Consider the following 23,135-nt stretch of genomic DNA (forward strand, 5'->3'; position numbering starts at 1 on the left):
AAACTAAATATTTAGTATGGGATTAAGCAAATTAACAGTAAAAGAAAAAGTTACTCAAGTAAAGGTAACTGCATAAATATAACTAGTTACTACCCATCTGAATGCATCGGACTGTATGGTTGTATCAGGTTACAGCGTCCCTAAAATAGCCGGCTGATCCCGGTGCAGCTGCTGCGGTCGGTCAGACCTTCTGGGTGTTTCTGCCTCCGAACCTCCGTCTGGTCCGAGCGGATCCGGGAGGAGGAGCGACCAGGAGGCGGACATGGCGGTGCCCAGCCCGGGATAACCACCGCTCCGCTCCACCGGGGACCAACTTTCTCCGATTATGCGACGAAGTGAATAAAATCACCATGTTTGGAGAAAACCGATGCTGCAGCGTTGCAACTCTCCAAACTTTTGCCGGCAGATTTCCAAATGCAGGAACGGCTTTTCCAGGGAAATGAAGGTAAATCATTACAAACTGCATGGAGTTCACAATAAAAAAGATAGCCTGGAATATAAACATCTAATGTTTTTAAACCACTTTTAACGCCTTTTGTCAAGTTTTGCCAATGAAATTTCTCCGTCCTCGTTTCAGCGGCTGTGTTCAGGTTAAAACCCCGCGGATCCTTCACCTCTGCTGGGAACACCGTGTTCACCGTCACTGCAAGTTTCTCCAACTTCTCCACCAAGAAAAAACACATGAAAGGGTTAATTCATCAGCTACGGGTTAGAAATTATGTCATTTTTGTTTTAAGCACAATAATCAAAATCCATCAACGGTTTATATTTTCTTAAGATGATTTACGCAGTTAATAAATAAATAAAATAGACAGACCTGAAACACAGCTGTCAACCGTTATTCACTGGAAAAACAAAGTATGTTTGGTTAAAAAAAAAAAAAAGTATTTTCGGTAAATATCTTATAACATTAGAAATAAGAAAAAATGAATGTACAAGTTTTCAGAAAGACGTAGGAGCTTAAGTCAATAATTCATTTAATATTGATGAAAATTTTCTGGTTCTTCTGGCAGATTATTTCCCATTCAACGGCTACCGCGCCGTTACCTAGCAACCCCTGGAGACTCCGCCCATCACCTAGCAACCCACTTCTAGTTCCGCCGTCAGATTATTTCACTTACAGCATGGCCAAAAATGTCTGTCATAATAAGATAACCTGCTATAAAGCTACTTTTTCATTAATGTTCATGAATTATCGACTCAAAACAAGCTCCTATATATCGCTGAAAAGTTACTGCTAAGTTATTTTTTGTCTTATTTCCAAGTTGTTAGAACTAAACTGAAAAAAATAAATATGAAGGTCCATTTATTTCTAAAACATGAGGCAAAGTTCTCAATTTTTTAAATGAACTGGTGCATTTTAAGGCTATCGATTTATGTATTTCTGCTTTTATTTTTCTTTATGTCAGTTTCAGCTTTCCATATCTAAAATATTTATTTTAACAGAAGTACAGTTAAGTTGTTTGACGTTTTAAGACAAATCAGAAGTATATTGGTATATTTTTGAGGTTTTATGGACAATTTTAAACAACATTAAATGCGATTTAATGCTTACATAATCCTTAATGAAAGAAAAAAAGAAGCTTTTTTCAGTAGTTTGAATATCTCCTGATTTCCAGTATCTGTTTATAGTTTCCAGTTATTTTTCTTTGTGTCTGGGTGCAGTAGCAGATTTCAACCACTGGTGGGCGCTGTTGGTGCAGGTTTATTTTTCCCTTATACCTGTTTGACAGATAAATGTTAGAAATTGAAGAAAGTAAGCTAGAAATTTAAGAGAATAAACTTCAAATTAACAAACTAGGAATTTAAGTGAATAAACTCCCCGGAGGCGTGACATCACTGCCGGAGTTTAAACTCCCAGTCACTCCCTGTAATTGGTTGTGGTCGTTTTGGAGGGTCAGCTGTTGACCCCTGGATCTGGGTGTGTCTAATCGCCTCAGCCCACCCAGTCTCTGCTGACTGCAGACTGGTAAACATGTCTGACACGAGGTGAGCAAAGTGGGGTTTAAATTCGCCGAGCTAAAGATAAAACGCTCCTTTGAAGCCAACATTCGGCCATCTTGTCTCAACAGACCAGTTATTTCTCGGAGTCCTGGGAAAGTTTGCAAATGTTCTGATAGGTTTTCTACAAACTTACAATGTCACAAACATTGGTGCTTTCTCAAGATTTAAGCAACCAGTTAAGCTCATAAGTCACTGTATTCATTTAGTAACTTCCTGTATTAAAAACAGCAGTTTGGGTAGTTTAGAAAACACAAAACCTTACCAAGTAATTTTGGTCTAGTTTTTATTGCAAATATCTTAAAACACTTGAAATGAGACAAAACTAATTTACAAGTAACTTCTCAGCCAGATACAGGAGCTTGTTAAGTCAATAATTATTTAGTATTCAGATAAATTCATTTATAACAATCAATTTTTCCCTGCTTGCCAGATCCAGAGTAGCCAAAAATTGTTCCCAACTAAGAGTAGCATTTAATATTTAAAAATGACATCATCAGATGAACGAAAATATAAAGTTTAGTGGAAATTTTATATCAGAGAGGTAAAAGGTCAAAAATTTTCATAACTTTCATGAGTTTTTAATCAAAAGAAACTGACCTGGGAAAGTCTCTTTTTACTGTTATTTATATGAATTATTCTCATTTGGTCCTTAAAATACCAAAATTTCCACTTGACTTTATATTTTGCTCCCTCTGATTATGTAATTTTTAAATATGAAATTATTGATAATTTGATCAATTACTCAGAACTAGAGTAAATATTTTTACCAAATACTTTTTTACTCTTAAGTAATTTCTTGGACGGCTACTTTTTACTTTTACTTGAGTAAAATAAAATATGTTGAAGTAGTTCTAATCTTTCTTGACTACAGTTTTGGTTACTTTACTCACCTCTGTCCAAACCTTAACTTGATCTAAATACTGAAGAATGTCTTTCAAAAGGACGACTCGCTTTATTGACTTTATTGGGACGTAAACTTGAGTGTCATCTGCGTAGCGGTGAAATGTGAAGCCGTGTTTCCTAAAAATAGAACCAGAAACTGAGCCTCCAGTGTTCAAATAGTTCAGGTCCAAGAATTCATCCCTGAGGAACGCCACAAGAGACGAACATTTGAATATTCTGTCTCTCATATATGATTAAAACCATACATTACTCTTTTGTTTTTTGTATATTTCAGCCTGTAAATGCTTTTTAAAAAAAACTTAAATTGGAAACATTTACATAAAACAAACAAAAAAATAATAACTTTATCATCAAACTGGTTCACTGAACCGCCTATATATACTACTGGGAGAAGCTCTGTGTGTGTGTGTGCGTGTGTGGGTGTGTGTGGGTGTGTGTGTGTGTGTGTGTGTCCTCCACTCTGAGGACCCAGTAATTTATTACTATTCTGGATTTTTGCAGATAGGATCTTTTGTGCTCATGTTGATGCTTTAGCACCAAGATGTTGAGATAAACAGAATGCACGGCACTTTTTGGCTCCTCTAGTCAGGATTCGTTAAAACTCTTTGAATAAATGATCATTTCATAGCAGTAGCTTAATTACTTATAAGTTTCAACCTTTAAATTGAGTTTTTAGTCTCTCTGGAGTCTTGGATCGTCTCCTCATCTATTTAAGTCAATAAACTCTTTTTTTTCTTCTGCATTAATTTCCAAACGTTTAGGTCATTTTTCTGCTGAAATACTAGATACTAACTGTTTTTAGTTTCCTATTTGAGTCCACCAGCTCTGTATTCAAAAATGTATTAGCTGCACAATGGAGCGGTTGGTAGTCATGTTGCTTAGCAACAAGAAGGTCCTAGGTTCAAATCCTGACCTTGTTCACTTCTTCTCTTCTGTTTTCCACTTTGAAAAGTGTCGCCTCATATTTATACCTGAGGAAAACAGGAAGTCATAACCTACCAAATTAAAAGTTGTTTTGATATAAATGAAAAATGTATTACTTAGTTAAAAAAAAAATTCTTAACATTTTTCCCACACTGGATAACAATGATCCAATTAAAAGTTGGACTTTTCTAATAAAAGATGAATAAACAATAGAAATATAAGGAGAATTACATTTTTAATTTATATTTTCCTTCATCAGGAAGTATGGGGGATTTTTTCCAGGAAGTGATGAAAAATCTTCTGTTGACAACAGGTAACAATCAGAGGTTTTTACAGTGAATCTCAAACTATTATTGTTAAACAAATGAATGGACGAATTAATAAATCACCAAATAATAAGCCAGACTTGTAATAATTAAGACAAAACTGGTAATAAATAAAAGTATTTAAACTAAAATGAATAGTTTGTTACAGTATTCAGTTATTTTAGAGTCATTTTCAGCTCTTTTAATTGACCCTGAAATCTGATTGGCTAACCTTCACAGAAAGTCCACTTCTGTTGGAAGTCAAAATAAATCTATTTTTTACTGTTTTACTTTCTCTGCACTTTAATTGCCGCTCCGTTCTGCCGGTGGACAGACGCGGTGACGAGGGTGCGAACAGCAATCGGTGGCTCCTCCTCTCTGACTCGCTCACACTTTTACCTGCCAGATGTTTGGAGGTGAAACAAACACCACCACACTGAAAAACCGAACTGCATCTGATTCTAATCAAGTTAAAGCTTGAGGGGAAAAAAGAGAAAACAGCCTTTTGTTTAGTGGACGCATTTAATCTCTTTGCTTTGTCTTTAGGTAACATGTGAACTGAAAAGACTTTTATCTGAATGTGGAAACATTTCAGTTTCATATGACATGAAGCCGAGTTGTAGGAAATAGTAAGAAATTTCTGAATTGAAAAAGTCAAAAGTTTCTCGAAAAAACAAAGAAAACTTTGAGTTTAAAAAAAATAAAAAATTTGCAAGAAAAATCTCAAATTTTTATGTTAATTGCAGAAATTTTATAGAAAACATAAGAGAGTTGAGTTTGAAAATTTAAACATTTGCTTAAAAAAACAGGAATTTTTAGTAATTTCTGAGGTTTTTTAAAAAATTATTTTTTTGTTTCTGGCAAATTTTCAACTATTCAACCTCAGAAATTTTATAGAATAAAATTGGAAATTTCAGAGTTCAAAAAGTCATAAATTTGCCGTCGTAGATTTGATTTTTATCTCAGCCTTGCAGTTTGGAGAACATGACAGAATAACTAAATGAAGTTTAAAAGGATGAAAACATTTTTACAGTGTTTTCTTTGAGCTTAAATTCTTCCAGAAATCCAGATGAAAACCTGAACGCTGCTCTTCCTTCTCTCCAGGAACCAGGAGCAGCAGAACCACAGATCCACACCGAACCTTTTCTGTCCTTCTAAGACAGACAGCAGCTTTCTGCTATGTATTCTGTATAAAATACATTTTTGTACAGGAGGAATATTAAATGCAAATTTACTCAAAGTACTTTGTGTCTTCTTTTATGTATTTTATTGATTTGCATTTATTACCATCTGCATGCAGCAGAGATAGTTCAATAATCCACCTGAACCAATCAGAGTTTGACTTTAAGTTTGTGCAACAATGGACGCTGGAAACAAGTTACACAGTAGATGCTTTTATTTTGGTAATTTGCAGTGGTGTTACCTAGAAAGATATTTTGGTGAACCCTAAAGCACCAATCATAAAGATCAGTTCTGCTAATGCTAAGGCACTACATGCTACAACATTTTATTTAGTAGAAGCTGAAGCTAAGATGCTAACTTTAATTCAAGCTGGTTTGAAAAGTAGAAAATTTGACAGAAAAAAACGAAGGAATTTTGAGATTAATCTCAGAAATTAAAAAAACAACATAATTTCTGACTTTGAAAAGTCAGAAAAAAAAGATTTTTCAAACTCAGAAATTTCTTGGTTTAATCTCAAATTACAGAGTTTTTTTCTAGCTATTTTTTTGACTTTTCAAACCCAAAAATTTTCTAGGAAAATTTCTGGGTTTACCAGAATTTCTTTCAAGAAAATTTCTGAGATTTTTCCAAATTTTCGGATTTTTTTCTAGCAAATATTTTCCTTTCAAACTCAGACATTCCCACATTTTTTATAGCAAATTTGCAACTTTCCAAGCTCAGAGATTTCATTGTTTTTTCTACAAAACTTTTGAAATTAATATCAATATCTGAGATTTTTTTCTAGCATTTTTTTTTACTTTTCAAACTCTGAAATTTCTGCTTTTTCTCAAAAATTTCTGAGATTTATTTGGTGGAAATTTAACCCTTTAAATTTTTTTCCCATCCTCCCATTTTGTATTCTCACTTATCTCTGTAGGTCAGTGGTTGATTGGCTGCCAGTCTCTCACATGAATTAAATAAAAACAATAAGGATGAATAAACTACAAAACTTTGACATGTTTTTCATTTGTGCTACTGCTCCTATTTTTGGCAGCCTAAAGGTTTTGCGTCTTAAAGCAAGCGATTCCTCTGAGCAGCAGAGAAGAAGAAAGGAGCTGAAGATGAGACGGTTAAGCTGTGAATGATGAGAAGAAACGCCGTTTGATCCATCTGAGCCACCGTCTCTTAAACCCACAGGATTTTCAGGGTTTCAGCAGAAAGGAAACGTTTGCACATGATTCAGCTACCAGCTACTCTGCAGTCGGATTATCTGAGGCTTATTGCACACAAACAGCACAGACCAATCCTCATTTATTCCCTCCAATAAATGAGGGAAATACAACTTTTAAAAAAAGTTAAAGTCTTAAAATGAAGCGGAAAGCAAAGGTTTGTGTCCAAAAGTAAGCATGAATAACTTTTACTATCTAATTAAACCCAATATATCTTCATAAACCTAAAAGCCTTACTATAAAACATAAATAAATATTTTTTATTCTTTCTAATGAAAGTTATTTAGTTCTTAAATAATTAAGAAATAATTTGTAATTATTTCTTAATTGTTTATTATTTACATAAAGGAATTATTATTTAATAAAGAATTTTTAAAAATAATTAATTGCTATTAGTTGGCAACACAAGAAAAGGATGAATTGGGCACTTTTGCTACAAACTTCATCTATGAGCTTTTGGACATAAACAGATGAAGAAGAAACTAAATTTGATAACTTTTTTCTTTCCTCTGAGGATAAGAAACAACCAAAAACTCAGATTTAAGGCACAAAACAAAAATTAGGGAAAAGGACACAACAAAGCTAAACGCAGCTACGATTGGTAGCTTGAGCAGGGAGCAAATAGCCAGACCACAACAGTTGTTTGTGAGCATAAAGTTTGTTAGGTAACAAAATGCTTTTTCATAACACTTTTTACTTTTCATACGTCCTTTGATTGCAATAAATCAATAATTATGATCTTTCTGCATATTTAGACAATTAGGAGAAAAAACTGAACTGCTACGTAAACTGTAATCACCCCCTTCAAAATAAGAGCATGAATGTTTGTTTAATGAATTCTCAACATTCAATAAACAGAACTTCAACACAAACGTTGAATGTTTTCCATCTAAAAGTTTACAAAACTGCCAAAATAATTAAAAAATTTATTTTGTGGAAGCTAAGTGCTAAAAGTGCTCAAAGTTGAAAAATTAGCTTTGCTATTAGTGCACTAACACAACTGACTTCACCACTGAGGAGAAAAGATGAAGTGAAAATACTTATTTAGAAAAAAAAATCACTAAAAAATTCCCTGTGGTCAAACACACAAGTTTGACCACGTAAGATAAAAAATAAAACGGTTAAAGTCTTCGGTTCCCCTCCTCATTCAGACTTAAACCATCACAAATGATCAGCCAGCCGAGCTGCCGTGCTTGTGGTGAGTTTGCAGTCATTTTGTGTGAACAACACCCAGAGTCCAGCCGCTCTAAGCCCAGAAACAAGGCGCAGATAAAGCCCCCGGCAGCAGCAGACAATGGAGCCGGGCTTTGGCAAACGTCACCTCAAACTGCTGACTGCCCACTACTGCTAATACGCTCCTGTTCTGCCTTTATACACACTTATTTGTTTATTCCTAACAAACAGACACTTATAAACAGATATGAAAGCAAACTAAGTACCTCAGTCTGCAGATTTGATAAGAAAAGTGAAATTAATTCTTTGTTACTAATGAATGAGCAGGCTACTTACATTTACTCAATTACATTTACTTGAGTAAATTTTTTTAAAATGTACTTTTAACAGTATTTTTACTACACTGTACTTTGAGTAATTTTATTATGAAGTATTTCTACTCTTACTTGAGTAAAATTTCTGGATTTTCTACACTGAGTGCAAAACAAACATGTTTCAACCAAAGATTCACCAGACACAGACACCTGCAGTTTTTGTTCAAGTTTTGTGAGTTTTTAATTAAATAAACTGATTTGGGAACATTTTCTTTTTCCTGATTTTGTTTTTTGTTGTTGTTGTTGTTGTTACTTGAATTAACTATTGTAAATTTGTCTTTAAAATATCAAAATGAGTCCAATTTTCGGCTACTCTGCCCACCTCTGCTAGCAGAACTACTGTATATTGTGCGGTTATAAAAAATAACTAAAACACTCCGAAATTATAGATATAATATCCTTCGTTTTTGTGTTTACCAATCTACTTATTATCCTTTTGAACTGTTTACTGCTGATGTGAAATTAATTGCCCTCCCCCCACAAGCAGTTTACGTCAGCAAATTACAAATTACGGCACTCCGTCCGGCGGCGCTAAACTGCCACAAAATGGCGGCAGCTAAAGTTGGAAGAAAACTCCGGAATCAGTTACTTGTTACAGTTACTCAGTAAAATTACTTTTTTCTAACTCTTACTTGAGTAATTTCTTGGGTGGCTACTTTTTACATTTACGTCTTGAGTAAAAATATGTTGAAGTAGCGCTACTCTTACTTGAGTCCAGTTTTTGGCTAAGTCTGCCCACCTCTGTGAATCGGTACCGCATCCCTCCGTCCATGATACTCTCCTCCCTCTTTCTCTGTCATCGTCTGGCTATTCGGTATCCACGCTGACGGTGTCACTCAGTGTCACTCTGACCCAAACAGTTAGACCGACCCTCTGATCGCCTCCGACACCCACCGGCCTCCCACAGCTCTCCCAGCCTGCGTGCGGGCTGCTCCCCCGGTTCATCGCCTCCTTTTGGGCCTCCTGCTGCGGACCATGTGCGAGTGTCTGCGTGGGATATTCAGAGTCACCTGGACACCTTCCTCCGATACAGGTAATACTCGATTTCTATTTAGATAACATTTAAATAGCATTTAAAGCTATAGATACGTAAAAGAGTGTGATTTGTTTTCTTATTTGCTGAAAAACAAAGCTGTTTCTACGCCAGGGTTTCCCGTGATGTTTGGAAGAAGCTGTGTTTGTTAATACCTGACTTTTTCTGTGTTGGTGAGAAATGCAAAGCAGGATTTTAACAATATTTAGGATTGTTTAAGACAAAAAAATCCCCATCAAAACATTGGTTCATATGGCATTGTAATTCATTTATTTATAAAAATAACAGTTTCAAACTAAATATTTAATTTGCAAGCTAAATACTTAGCTTGCAAATACTTAGCTCTGAACAGTCTAGCTCAGAACTTAATATTTAGTGAGCAAGCTAGCTATTTAGCTCCAAACTAAATGGCTATCTTCTTTACTAAATATCATCAAGCTAACTATTGAATTTACAATCCTAATATTTAGCTTCAAACTAAATATTTAATAGCATGCTTGCTAACTGTTTACTTAGCTTCACACTCACTATTTAGTGTGCTATCAACTAAATAGCTAGCAACTATTTAGTTCCACAACTATTTAGTTCATATCTAAATAATTAGCTTAGTTCTGAGCAAGCTAAATATTTAGCTAATATGCAAATTTAGTTGCCAGTGAGCGGAAGTGGACTTATCAAAATAAGGGCTGGCTCTGATGAGCCTCTGAGCTAATATTTTATTAAAGCAAAAAATGGCATTATAATTCTTGCAAAATGTCAAATTTAGGAACTTTGGACATTTGAAGTATTTTCCTGTTTGTCAGGAATAACTATTTCATGATTCCCAAGTGTTTGTGTTTCAGTTGTCCTTTGTATTTGTTCTCCTATCATTTCTGGCTGCATTTATGTTAGTAAATGTCGAGCGGCTCCCACCAAATAAATCTTAATGCAGAAAGTAAGAATATGGTAGCTAGTTTCTTTCAGTAGATTTGTTTAGTTTTTGACTATTTCTGAGGTCAGACACTGATGTTGGCTGATAAGGCCCATATTACAGTATCCGCTCTAACTCATTCCAAAGTGCAGGTTGGGGTCAGGAAATGAAATCCACAAATGAAATGAAAGTTGGGAGCAGAAAATAGACCAAACGTGTTTGTATATTGAACTATCACATATTCCCAAGGTAAACTTCTGGAAAACAGCCTCACACCATGATCCCATAAAATGCAACAATCTAGTGTTCTTTTAGTAAATACTTGATCATTTGTAGCAAAGAATGAAAAATACTTCTAACATCACCGTGTGAGAAGCTCAGCCTCTGTTGACTATTTTTTTTATATTAACTGATTAATAATTAGATAGCAAAAGATGCTTAATAGGATTTTTTTTCTTACAGAATTTAACCAGGTGAAGCTAAAACTGCTACTTGAATTTTGGTAGAGATGGAAAGTATTTACTCAGTTACATTTGTTTGAGTAACATTTTGGAAAATTGTACTTTTTGCTTTTACTTTAGTAAAAGTGTCTTGAAGTAGTGCTACTTCACCCACCTCTGGTTCTGGATAAAACATATTTACAGACAAATATGCTTTTTTTTTATCTGAAATTCAAAATTTTAATATTTTTTGTACAGTTTTGGCTTAATTGCAGCTCTGAGTATGTTGTTTTTCTTAGAGGAAACAGCCTTTATGTACTGTTGTTTATTCTTGTAAATAATCAATAATTAAATTTGTTGACGATTATTTCAGTAATCGATTAATCACTACTAATCTGATTAATTGTTTCAGCCCTACTGTTATTTTTGAACAAAAATTATGTTGTTACTTTAAAAAAAAAAGAGAGGTGTGGGAGCATCAGCTGTTATAATGTGTAACCATGGCAACAAGGTATGTGTTTTACAATTGCGATTAGCTGTTTAGCATCTGAAAAGCTCAAATAATACTTGAACTCTGACCCCAGTTCCCAGAGAACTTGAATAGGAAGCTTTATGGCTGCAGAGCAGAGGGAGAAGGAGGAAGTTCAAACATTCTCTTCCATCCATCATAATTTTCAGAGATCATATCCCCTACTCCAACATCTCTCAATGAGTCAATGAGATGGGTTAGCAGAGCTTGATAACAACTGATGGTGTCATCCAGGACACTGCTGTCTGGAAACTGAGCTGTTAGCTTGTCATGACGGTTGTATGAGACATACAGCAACAGTCTTCAGTCAGAGGCCTCTTCAGATTGGTCGAAAGGCTGACTGCTTCTGGAGAAAGCATCAACATCAGCAGCTACTCTTTGAAGATGAGTGGATGATTTGAGTTACTTTAACATTTAATTTTTGTGTTTTTGATTAAATGAACTGAACTTGAGAGCAGGGTAGTTTTGGTTTTTTTATTATAGTTTAGTTTTATTTCGTTGTGACTTTTTGTTTTCATCTAATTCAATTAGTTTTAATTAGTTTTTACAGAGTTTGCTAGTTTTTGTTAGTTAAATATTGTTTCCATTTAGCTTTTATTAGTTATGGTCATAATTTTAGTTTCTTCACACATTGGTTAATTTTTAGGTGCAGAATTCAAAAGGTATTGTTTTGTGATTATGTTTGCATTTATTGGGCAGTAAATACTCAACAGAAGATACTATTTTAAAAAACTGTATCCATTTACTGTTCAACAATCAACAAACGTTTCCATTTTACGTGCTAGCATTAGCGCCTCCAGGAGGATTATGGAGGTGCTCCAGGAGGTTTATGTCAGCTGTAATTTGTCAATAGCTGACATAAACTGGTTGGGAAAACAAAGATCAATTTCACATCAACTCAAAAGACTAACATATAGATTTATAAGCACAAAAATGAAGGATGTTATATCTATAATTTCAGTGTGTTTTAGGTAGTTTTATAAATGCACATTAAAGTTCCAGTTAGTTATTGTTTTTCTGCATTAATTACCATTTTCTCAATTTCAGTTGTTGTTATTTTGCTAGTTTAGTTAACTATAATTACCTTGCTTGGGAACAAATGCACCATTTGTTGGTGACAATCAATTTTTCATCAGGTTCATTGATTGCTGCTCTACAGCGACATCTAGTGGTCCCAGTTGAAAACAGGAAGTGTAAACAGTGTGAGCTGCATACTGTCTGCAAGCTCTGATTTCCTGACCTGTTTAAGCTCTGGCGGCGGCAGAGTTGTGTTCTGGTGAGACCTGCAGGCCTCACCAGTAAAAATAAGACACCACAGTGTGAAATAATCAAAATAATTTAACTATAAATCATTTAAAATAACAAAAAGTGATGTTCTATAGTAATCAGACGATCAAACTCCCTCTCTCTGCCTCAGTAATTAGTTACATTTACTCAGCTACTTTTACTTGAGTAACTTTTTTTGAGAAAATGTATTTTTACTACTCTGTGCTTCGAGTAATTTTATTATGAAGTATTTCCACTCTTGAGTAAAATTTCTGGATTTTCTACATGTCTTAACCAAAACTTCACCAGACTCAGACACACACCCGCAGTTTCTGTTAAAGTTTCATCCGTTTTTTATTGAAAGAAACTGATTTGGAAAAAAATATATATTTTACCTGATTTTGTTATTTTTGAATTATGAATTGAATTATTGTGATTTTTGTTCTTAAAATACCAAAATGTCCACTTAACTTTATATTTTGGTCCATTTGATGTTGTAATTTTTAAATATTAAATGATTGATAATTTGATCAGTTACGCAGTACTTGAGTAGACTCTTTACCTAATACTTTTTACTCTAACTTGAGTAAAAATTTTGGTTACTCTATCCACCTGTGAAAACAATCAAGACAATTTAGCTGTACATAATTCAAAAATGACAAAATTATGTTTTACAACAATCAGACTCCCAGTCTCTGCCTCCCTGTGACTCCCAGCTCTTGTTTCGGGTCCCAGGCCTGTAAATCCAGGCTTTGTGTGGGAGCTGGATTGAAACAATGACCATGTTAGCTGACCGAGAGCTGGCGGCCCGATCTGTGCTGACAGCATCTCCTCCCTTACAAACCGGCTGCTGGCCGGATTTAAAATGAGAGGAAGGTGAAAGGCTGGCCAGCAGAGGTGGTAGAGAAGAGTAAGAGTAGCACTACTTCAACATGTTTTTACTCCATTAAGAGTAATTTGGTAAAAAGTTTACTCAATTACTGAGTAGCTGATCAAATTATCAATCATTTAATATTTAAAAATTACACAGTCAGATGGATGAAATATAAAGTTAAGTGGAAATTTTGGCATTTTAAGGACAGAAATGACAGAAATTCATATAAATAACAAAAAAATTTAGCAAAATCAGGCAAATCAGTTTTTCAATATAAAACTCATGAAACTAATAAAAATAGGCTAAAGTGAAAAGTATTTGACTTTTAATAATCATAAACTTTCCAAGTCTGTTTTAGAAAATACATAAAAATACGTAAAATCAAAATTTTTTTGTGTGCAAATTTTAAATTTTTGGAGCTCAAAGATTTTCAAAATTTTTGCTAAAAAGGTTTCTCAGATTAAGGTCAAAATTGGTGGAAATTTGCTCCTCTATTTTTTTTCTATCTGCCATTCCCTAAAACGCCGTCGTACTGAACACACTTTCAGTTGGGTTGGAAATCTCTTACGTTCTCACGGTTTGTTTCAAAAGTGTGGTCTCTGTGTGCCGTTAAATGCTCCTAACTAACAAACAGCAACATTATTCCTTTTGATTGACTCCATTTTTGGTTGAATAAATTATTTAGGACTAATAAAAAACCCTGTCTGGGTCACATGCTGTACTTGGATCAGAAAGGATTCACGCTGCCAAGCAGAAATTTAGTTAGAGATAAACACATAAAATAAATCATTCAGCTCGCAGCTGCAGCTGCCTCCCTTAAATGCATCACACTTTCTCTAAAATAAGATCCAAGGCTTGCTGTTTCTATTTTCAGCTATTAGCCTTAAAATAACTTCCTGACCAGAGAGCTGCTGTGCGCTCAAACAGAATTATCTAATTCAGTAAAATCAGTTTTTTATTATTTTATACAAATCCATAACATAAAATGGATTCTTCTTTGACAAAAATACTAAACATCTAGAGAAAAATGTCTAATCAATCAGTGACTGTTGCTGTAAGTTTGGATACAGAAAGACAAAGAACTGTATAATAAACAGATATTCATCTACAATCATCATCAGCTTGAATTCCTGCGACAGCATGTACATAGTAATAAAAGGAGTAAATTTCTGCCAAAAAAACTCAGAATATTTTCTAGAAAAATCATGAAAATTTTTGACACTGGAAAGTCATAAATTTTGGAGGAAAAAAAATCTGAAATTTTGAAATCAATCTCACAATTAATCTCGGATTTTTTTGATTTTCAAATGTCGAAAATCTTTGACTCAAAATTTTTGAGATTTTTTTTAGAAAAAACTGGAACATTTCTGGGCTCCAAAAGCTGAACATTTGTGAGAAAAAGCTCAGAAATTTTGAGGTTAATCTTTGAAATTTTCTAGGAAAAAACATGTAAATTTTCGACTAAATTTCTGCAAAATGTTTCTATAGAATTTCTGAGACTTATCTAAAATATTTTCTAGAACAAAACTCGGACATTTCTGAGTTTCAAAAATAAAAAAAAGCTTTGACTTTTGAAATGTTAAAAAGTCAAAAATTTCCAAATTTTTCTAGAAAATTTCTGAGATTTTTAGTGGAAATTTATGCCTATTTTATTAATTAATTAATTAATTTATTTGGTTGTACTGGTTTGGAACAAATCGGATTCTTTTGTGCCGTAAAAAAGTTGGACATAAGTCGCATTTGCCTGCTGTGTGATTGTAGCCTTAAATCTCTTAAAGAGGCAGTGTCATGTAAAATGTACTTTTTTAGCTTCACGTCATGTTGTGACGGTTGTCCTTCATGAAAATCTGGAGTGTTGATTTGATGTTTAAGAAATCCTTTAATCTTTATCGCAACCGTTCAGCTGTCCAAAACACCTGGGTGGACGAAGCCCCGCCTTCAAGGATGGAGCTCCTCCCCCACTCAGCTCCTTCAGACTAGTCAGCAGCAATTAGCAAACATCTGGTGGAACTGCTGAGCTCATCATAGGAGCTGCTTCTCAGTTCAACGCTGGTAAAAACGTTGTTAAAGGGTTAATAGAGGAGCCATGTTGTGCTGACTTCCTGAAGGTGAAGCTTCAGAAAGACCAGGAGCTTTAAAGAGACGGAGGCCCAATTTCAAAGTGTTAAATCTCAAAGAAACATTTAGTTTAAGTCACACTTGATATATACAGCATTTTAATTACAACTGAAGGTAACATAGTGACTTGATTATGCTATAAAATGGCACTATTTGCCTGGAAAATGCATAATACTTTAATACAGAGGATACTTTTCTTTGGTTGGCTGGTAAGACAGTGTCATTAAAGGGTTAATAGAGGCGGAGCTTCAGAAAGAGCAGGAGATTTTAAAGAGACAGAGGCCCAATTTCAGGGCATTAAATCAGATAGTAAAATGTATATATTTATATACATATATGTGTAAAATATTTTTATAACAACTAAAGTTAACATAGTTACTTGATTCTGCTATAAAATAGCATAATGTGGCTGGAAAACACATAGTGCTGCCCATTTAAATCCAGCAGTTTGCGCAAATAAAACATGATTAACTAAAGCTCCTTTAAGTTGTCATTGAAAATTTTCATTCATTTCTATTTAATTATGTAAAACATCTTCATTCTGGTGATGAGCAGTTCTCTAAACAAGCCTGGTTCTGCTGCTTTGTCAAACTTTTTCTTGTTTTTCTCCCTCTTTTAATCGCTGTAAGGCAGCTCCGCCTCTGCCTGCCCAAATATGGGCGTGTCAGTCCGGCCTCCAGCCAATCAGCTGCCTGGATTCGTCCCTCCAAGAGATGCCATGGGTTTGGGCCAGGCCTGAGTTTCAGTGAGGGGAGCAACAAGCTGGCTGAAGGGGGCAAAGGGGAACAGAGAGACGGGGAAAAGATATTTATGATTTAAAAAATAATAATTATAACAAGAGGAAGAAAAGCAGCAGAGTGATGTGAGGAGGGAAAACTGATTTCTGCTGCTGCAGGTGGAGGTGTGTCACATTTAAACCTCTGGAGGAAACACACTGAGGTTGGGAAGTAAAGGTAATTATTATCTGTTTGTGATTTTTCAGCTGATTTAACAAAGCAGCATTCAAACATTTTCATCCGACTAATTTATCTCTGGAAACCTTGTTTAATTTAATGTTAAGTTTTGGCGGGACGGTTTATGCAGCAGTCTCCACTCTGCTGATTTTGGAGAGCATAACAATGGAGTGCTGTTTAAATGCAAAGACGGTTTTAGTTAGACAGCTGCCGCCTGTGTTTATTCCAACATGCCAGTGGCCGGGTACAAACACTCCAGCATTCACTCAGGGTTATGCTATTTATTTGCAGCGTGACATGTCACTGGAATCTCGTTAAGCAACACACCAGACTTTTAAATGTTTTACATTTTGCTGATTGTTTGTTGTGTTTTTTGCTATATGCCACCTGAATGATCAAAATATTTACTTGGTTTTAAAAGCTGCGCTGCTTCTGGGTGTCGTTCTGTGAAATAGCTGCTGCCTGAATGCTAAACGGCGGCGGCAGCTGCAGGATGACGGTCATAGGATCTGTTTGTCCCCCAGTTCCAGCTCAAGCCCTCAGCCTGGTATGCATGACGCCCCAAAGTGGGCGCAGCCGTCAAAACACTCTCTCTTGTAGAGGATCTCCGACGTTTCTGTGTCACTGCGTGAGATTGCAGAAACCTGATTTAAGATGAGATTCAAGACGATTATAATCTGTCATTTGGTGGTTTTCTACGGGGAGCCGATTGTAAAGCTAAAAAAATTTAACAGCAATAGTTTGGGTTATTTAGCTTTTTATGAGAGGAAAATATATGGAGGTCTATTTATCAAAGTCATATTTTCACCTTATTATTCATTAATTTATAAATTTCACATTTTTAAACTAAATATTTCATTAACAAGCTAAATATTTTACAAATTAATTAGTTAGCAAGCTAATTATATAGTTTGCAGACCAACAAATATTAAGCTCAGAACAATGTATTAAGTTAGTAAGCTAAATATCTAACTTACAATATCTAACTTATATCTAGCCAATTATTTACTTGGTAAACTAAATATTTAGTTTGGAGCTGTACATTTAAATTATAAACTACATATTTAGCTTGCTAACTAAATAGTTAGCTGCAAACCAACTATTTAGTTAGCAAGCTAAATATTTAATTTCAAATTAACTATTTTGCAAGACAAATATGTATGTGACAAACTAAATGTTTAGCTAACTATATATTTAGATAACAAGCTAAGTAATTTGATGCAAGTTATATATTTAGATTTAAACTGTGACACTTACTAATCAATAACATGATGAAGACAAAACTTTGAAAAATGAAAATCCACTTTTTTATTTTTTTTTATACGACAGGCCAGATAATCCAAATTATTTTTGCTAATTTTTTATTTTAACTTTACAAACGGCTCTGCATGCTGTTGCTCCTGCTGAAGTCAGTTTTCATGTGAGATTCTGGGCAAAGGGAACAAACAGCATCATGAAGACCAAAAAACAGAGCTGCAACATTTAAAACATGCTGTAAAACTTGCGTATTAAAGCCTGTTCACGTGTTACAATGGTCTCCCTCTTATCTTCACCTGTTTTTACAAAAACCAGGCAAACATCTCGGTTTCCACATGTGCAGAACTGATGGAGGCAGACATTAAAAAAGCTGCAGCTGTAATTTAAATGAAACATGGCTCCACAAAGTGTTGACTCAGAGGGCTGAATGCAAAAGCACTCCACACTTTTCAGATGATTAGTTTTAATTTTCCTGCCGTATCCCAATAACATACGTACAACAGCGTATTGGGGCCATTGCACATAGAAAAAGAGGAGGTAGATTTCTGCCAAAAAACTGAAATTTTGAGATTGATCTGAGAAATTTTGTAGAAAAAATAAGGCGATTTCTGAGTTTCTAAAGGCCAACATTTTCCAGTGTTTTCTAGGAAACAGACAATATCCAAATAAAACACTTTAAAGTTTGTGGTTTGTATTGTAACAAAAAGTGAAATTAATACTTTTGTAATGCTGTACATGCAAATCAACTGTTACTGTTTCGCATTGGTTGAAATATGCATTTATACTGCAGAGTAGTAGAAAGGAAATCCTTTCAGAAATGACATGATGATGGATGAAGATGGTCATCATCAGTTTCCTGGCGACGAACTTTGGGCGGTGGGCAGCGGGTGGGCTTGGACCAGGACTAACGGGTCAAGTGGTGTCATGAGTTTGCTTCATGAGGAAACGCCGCCTGACGTACGTTGGAGCGTGAACTTCCCTCAGTCAAGAAAGGAAAACTTAAATAAAGCAACAAATCCAGCCCACACTCACACCTTCAGGATTATATTGAAATTACTCCACAGTTTTATTTCCAACAAGTTTTCTACCTTCTGTTCCTGCATCTGATCCCATCAAACAACAGAAGCTGTTTGTGAGATGTGAATCGGTAAAATGTAACTCTGCTTCCTGTTTACATGGAGGCATTTCCTGTCCAGAGGCAGACGCCTGCGGGTGTGCCTTGGTTTTTTTTTGTCATCTGATGTTTAAAATTAGGGGGAACACCCTCTGATCTATCTCTGACAGATCTGGAAATTGTGCTGCTCGGAGGTTGCTCTTATCTAAAGAGGCTGGAGGCTTCCCGAAACGTTCTGCTCCTACGGCCCCCGAGGGCGGCCATCTTGGATGGAGGTGCTGAGCATCATGGCTTGTTTTATTATTCATTCACTCAACTTATCGTTACTGAACATTTATTCACCTTAATCAAAATTTTTAATTGGTTCCAAGCAGCCAGTCAGGTCCTACAGAGAGTCCTGCACTGGAAAAACATAAAATATTAAAAAGTATTTTTGCTCTACTTTCTAGTGCAAATATCTTATTACATTTGAAATAAAACAAAAGTAACTTACAAGTAACTTCTCAGCAAGAAATAGGAACTTGTTTTAAGTAAGTCTTTAATATTGATTTAAATTTTTTTTTATAGTTTTACTGGTAGATTATTCCACTTATTTCACAATCAATGGGCACTGTGCTGTTACCTGGCAACCCCGGCCAAGCCCAGCCCGTTACCTAGCAACCTACTGGCAGATTATTTCACTTGTTAGCAGTGAAATAATCTGCCAGACAAACTAGTACTTTATAAAAAAATATCTAAATTAATGAATTATTGACTTAAAACAAGCTTCTATATCTTGCTGACATATGACTTGTAAGTTAGTTGTGTTTTATTTCAAGTGTACTAAAATATTTCCCCAAAAACCGACCAAAAATCAAAAACACTTGGTAAGATTTTGTGTTTTTGTTATGTTTAAACATGTGGATGAATAATGTCTTTTTGTACCCAAAGACATGTTGCATGTAGATTTTGTTCATAAAAATGGAAAAGGTTTCCATTTTTCTGAGATTTCAAAACATTGGGTTTATTTTGGTACACTGCAAAAACAAAATATTACAAAATTATTTCTTGTGAAAATATCTTAGTACAGTTGAAATAACACAAAAATAACATTTGCAGCAACATTTGAGTTTGTTTTCAGTCAATAATTTCCTAATATTGATGAAAAACTGCAAAATCCATTGACATATTATTTCACTTATAACAAGACCTTTTTCCCATGTTTTAAGTGAAATAATCTGCCAGTGGAACTAGAACTGGGTTGCTAGGCAACGGGTTGGGCTTGGCTGGAGTTGCTAGGTAACGACGCAAGATATCGAAACTTGTTTTAAATAAATAGTTTGCTAATAATAATGAAAAGGTATTGGTTCCACTGTTAGATTTTTTCACTTATAACATTTTTCCTAAAAGTGAAATAATCTGTCACTAGAGCTAGCATTTTTTCATCAATATTAAGGAATTATTCACTTACAACAAGTCTTCTCTAATTTTTTAGAGACACAAACTTCAGCTTATCTTTTGAGTTTAGGAGTCTGAAAGATAACGTTACTGGATAAACTATTCCTCTGAGAAGTGTTGGGAACATGGAGAGCTGCATTCAGCCATCTGATGTGTTTACAGTTAGCGTAGCGCCCGGAATAGAAACAGCTTCCCCTCCTCCAGACGTGTGATTGTCCTAAAATTAGATCCAAAAAAAAACAAAAAAAAACTTTTGGTGCTATCTGCCCAGACTGCCACCAATTGTGAGAAAGTTCAGCGGTATTTCCTGAGTGTGAACTCCTGCGCACGCAGGAGAGGAGAAAATATTTTTATGTCTGTTATCTGGTTTCTGCTGATAAAACCTCGCTCTACAAATAAATCCCAAACACGTCCTCAGCTGTCTGTCGCGCTGGAGGAGGCGTTCATATCAACTGTTTAGAGCTCAGCGTGGGGCTTGTTTTCTTTGGGCCGACAGCTGATGCTCCAGTTCAGGCAGAGCTGAGCCAACTACGACGTCTCTGACGGGTCCACAGACCTGGAGAAACCCCAGAGACGGGTCAGGATCTTCCTTCATATGACCTCTGGTTTGACCTCTGCTCAGGCAAACAGAGAAGATGGCTTCTGAAGTGAAAGGGTGAATTTGGGAGCAACTGTTTGGAGATTATAAGAGACGTGAACCGTGGGGTGCTAACACATGATGCCATAGAGCCATTGTAGATAGAAAAAAAAACTAAACCCAGAATTTTTTACAATTTAATCTCAGAAATTTCCTTTAAAAAAAAAACTGGAAATTGTACAAGTTTCAAAAGTCAGTTTTTAACTTTTGGAAAGTTTTCTAGTTTCGAAATTCAAAACTTTTAAACTTTTGGAAAATTGTCAAGTTTAATAATTCAAACTTTTTGACTTTTATGTTTGAAACTTCCCAGAGGTAGAAAATATTGACTTTTGCAAAAAAAATAAAAAATAGTTTCAAAAGTCACAAATTTTTGATGTTTGGAAATTTTCCAAATTTCAAAAGTCAAAGGTGTCAACATTTTGTACATTTAGTTATTTTTTTTGTTTTTGTTTTTTTACAAAATTTCTGAAGTTAAGCTCAAAAATTCCGTTTTGTCTAGCAAATTTTTGACTTTTCAAACTTTTTTCTTTCAGTTTTTTGTAGAAAAATCTGAAATTTTTTAGAAAATATTTGTTTTCTAAAATTATGATGCGCCGTCATAGTAAGCTTCTCTCAGCAGGCCTGTTTGCAAACAGGAAGTGAAAAGAACAGAGCAGAAAGGCTTACCAAAGTAAAACAGGAAACTGCCATTAAGAAATTCAAACTGAAGACATCAAATCACAGCTGAACAAACAAAGTCCATCACATGTCATTTATTTGGTGGCAACAACTACCTTCCTCTAAAACATTTAAAGCTCACAGAGGGAACGATGGAGGCCGACGCAAACGGAAATGTTTCTTCTTTTAGACTTTATGAGGAATAACTAGCTGAGTCGCTTCAGGGCTTTTTAAACTCTTTTCTGCTAATAAAAGCAGCCGCAATAACAAACCTGCTGCAGACAAGTTAATCCCGCTGCTGTTAGACAAACCGCGGCTCCAACTCTCCTCGGCTTCCTTATCTTCAGGTTCAGAACTTCACAAGCAGCCGGGCTTCAACAACACGTCGCAGCCTCAGGCGTCAATCATAAGAAGGTTTTACACTTCTTCCTTTTTTTGCTCTGAAATGTTAATTTCAGTTTAAGAAAGTGTGTCTGCAGAAATAGTCGCAGTAACTTCTCAAATACAACATGTCAGATTATTTTCCAAATGTTTTTCTTCTGTTTTCTGTGAGGAAGGAAAGATGAAGAAGATCCAAGTTTATTTTTAAAACCTTTTTAGCCAATTTATAACAGGATTTTGGTGAAAATGTTTTTCTGGTTCACAGGGTTAAAGTTAAATTAGTTCCTATTCATTATTTACCGGCTAAAATCTAAAACATGAACCGCAGCAAAGAGTTAAGAGTTGATCTGTCTGATATTTTTAAAATCTAATTTGCTTCAAAAAGCATAAACAACAATAAAATCTGAAATGTTCTTACAGTTTTAATCTGGGTTGTGTTAGACATATCTGCTTCAAATGAAATACTTAGTTAGCAAGCAAAACATTTAATTTACAAACTAAATATTTAGCTTCAATGTTTAATTAGCAAGTTAAATATTTAGCTGAAAACAAAATTATTAGTTAGTTAAATGTTTAGTTTTAATCTCAAAACTTTAGTTTGCTAACAAGATATTTACATTCAATATTTAGCTTACAAATGTTTAATTGTTTAATTAGCAAGTTAAATATTTATTTTTACCATATTAGGGCTGTAGTAGTAGAAAAAAGTAAATTCTTATAAAAGAAAATTCTGACATTTTGACATTTATTCAGAAGTTTTCTAAAAAAAAATTGGACATTTCTGAGCTCGAATTTCAAACCTTTCAAACTCAGAAATTTACTCTTTTTCCTAAAAAGTCTCAGATTAAGAAAAAAAATCTGATTTCTAGCAAATCTTCCACCTTTAATACTTTTCTGGAAGAAAATTTTTCCAGAAAAATCCCTGAATTTTTTCTAGGCAATTTAATAAAAATTATAACAAAATTGCCTTTTTTTCCTTTTTCTTTTTTTTCAAAATTTTAATCTCAAAACTTTAGTTGGTTTTTTTTACAGCAGATTTGGGACATGTAAAAAATTCCACTTTTTATTTATAGAAAATGTAATTTTTATTTTTTCAGATTTTTTTTGTTTTCTCTCTCTTTTTTTTTTTTTTTTATCTATAATGGCCCGGACACATCATCGTGATATAAGCTTCACTTAACAGAGGCAGCAATAAATCTTTGCAACAGAAAATCTGCAGCAATCACGCCGAACTAAAATAAAAGAGTTATTTCAAATCAGGTGGAAGCGTAAATATCTTAAGGTACAGAGAAAAACATCAGGAAAATGTTGAGTGAAACCTGCTTTAACGACTGAAGTGAGTTTAGGTGGAAAATATCTGCAGTTCCTGCTGATTAGAGATTATTTTCAAATAATCTGTCAAAAAAATCTTTATTAAATCGCCTTTTCTACAATGGGAATGTTAAATGTGGTCCTT

The 23,135-nt window shown here is 34.6% G+C and overlaps 1 protein-coding gene and 1 long non-coding RNA gene across 3 annotated transcripts in view; both read left to right on the forward strand.

Moving 5' to 3' along the window:
• Nucleotides 1–184: 184 nt before the first annotated feature.
• Nucleotides 185–5,379, forward strand: LOC116707619 (uncharacterized). 2 transcript variants are annotated; one of them, XR_004336526.1, is made up of 4 exons: nt 185–445; nt 578–708; nt 4,091–4,144; nt 5,241–5,379. It is a non-coding gene; the product is annotated as an uncharacterized LOC116707619 (long non-coding RNA). The 2 variants fall into 2 exon arrangements; XR_004336525.1 differs by lacking the exon at nt 5,241–5,379 and adding an exon at nt 4,471–4,684.
• Nucleotides 5,380–16,159: 10,780 nt separating this feature from the next.
• The window catches only part of prx (periaxin), a gene marked incomplete at its 5' end in the record, with an annotated part of 46,379 nt that continues 39,403 nt past the window's right edge, over nt 16,160–23,135 (forward strand). Inside the window, one exon of the mRNA XM_032545644.1 lies at nt 16,160–16,196. Coding sequence (XP_032401535.1) covers nt 16,160–16,196 — 37 coding nt within the window. The remainder of the gene's footprint in view (nt 16,197–23,135) is intronic.

This window comes from Xiphophorus hellerii, chromosome 18 (assembly GCF_003331165.1).
Source record: "Xiphophorus hellerii strain 12219 chromosome 18, Xiphophorus_hellerii-4.1, whole genome shotgun sequence".
Classification (NCBI taxonomy): Eukaryota; Metazoa; Chordata; class Actinopteri; order Cyprinodontiformes; family Poeciliidae; genus Xiphophorus; species Xiphophorus hellerii.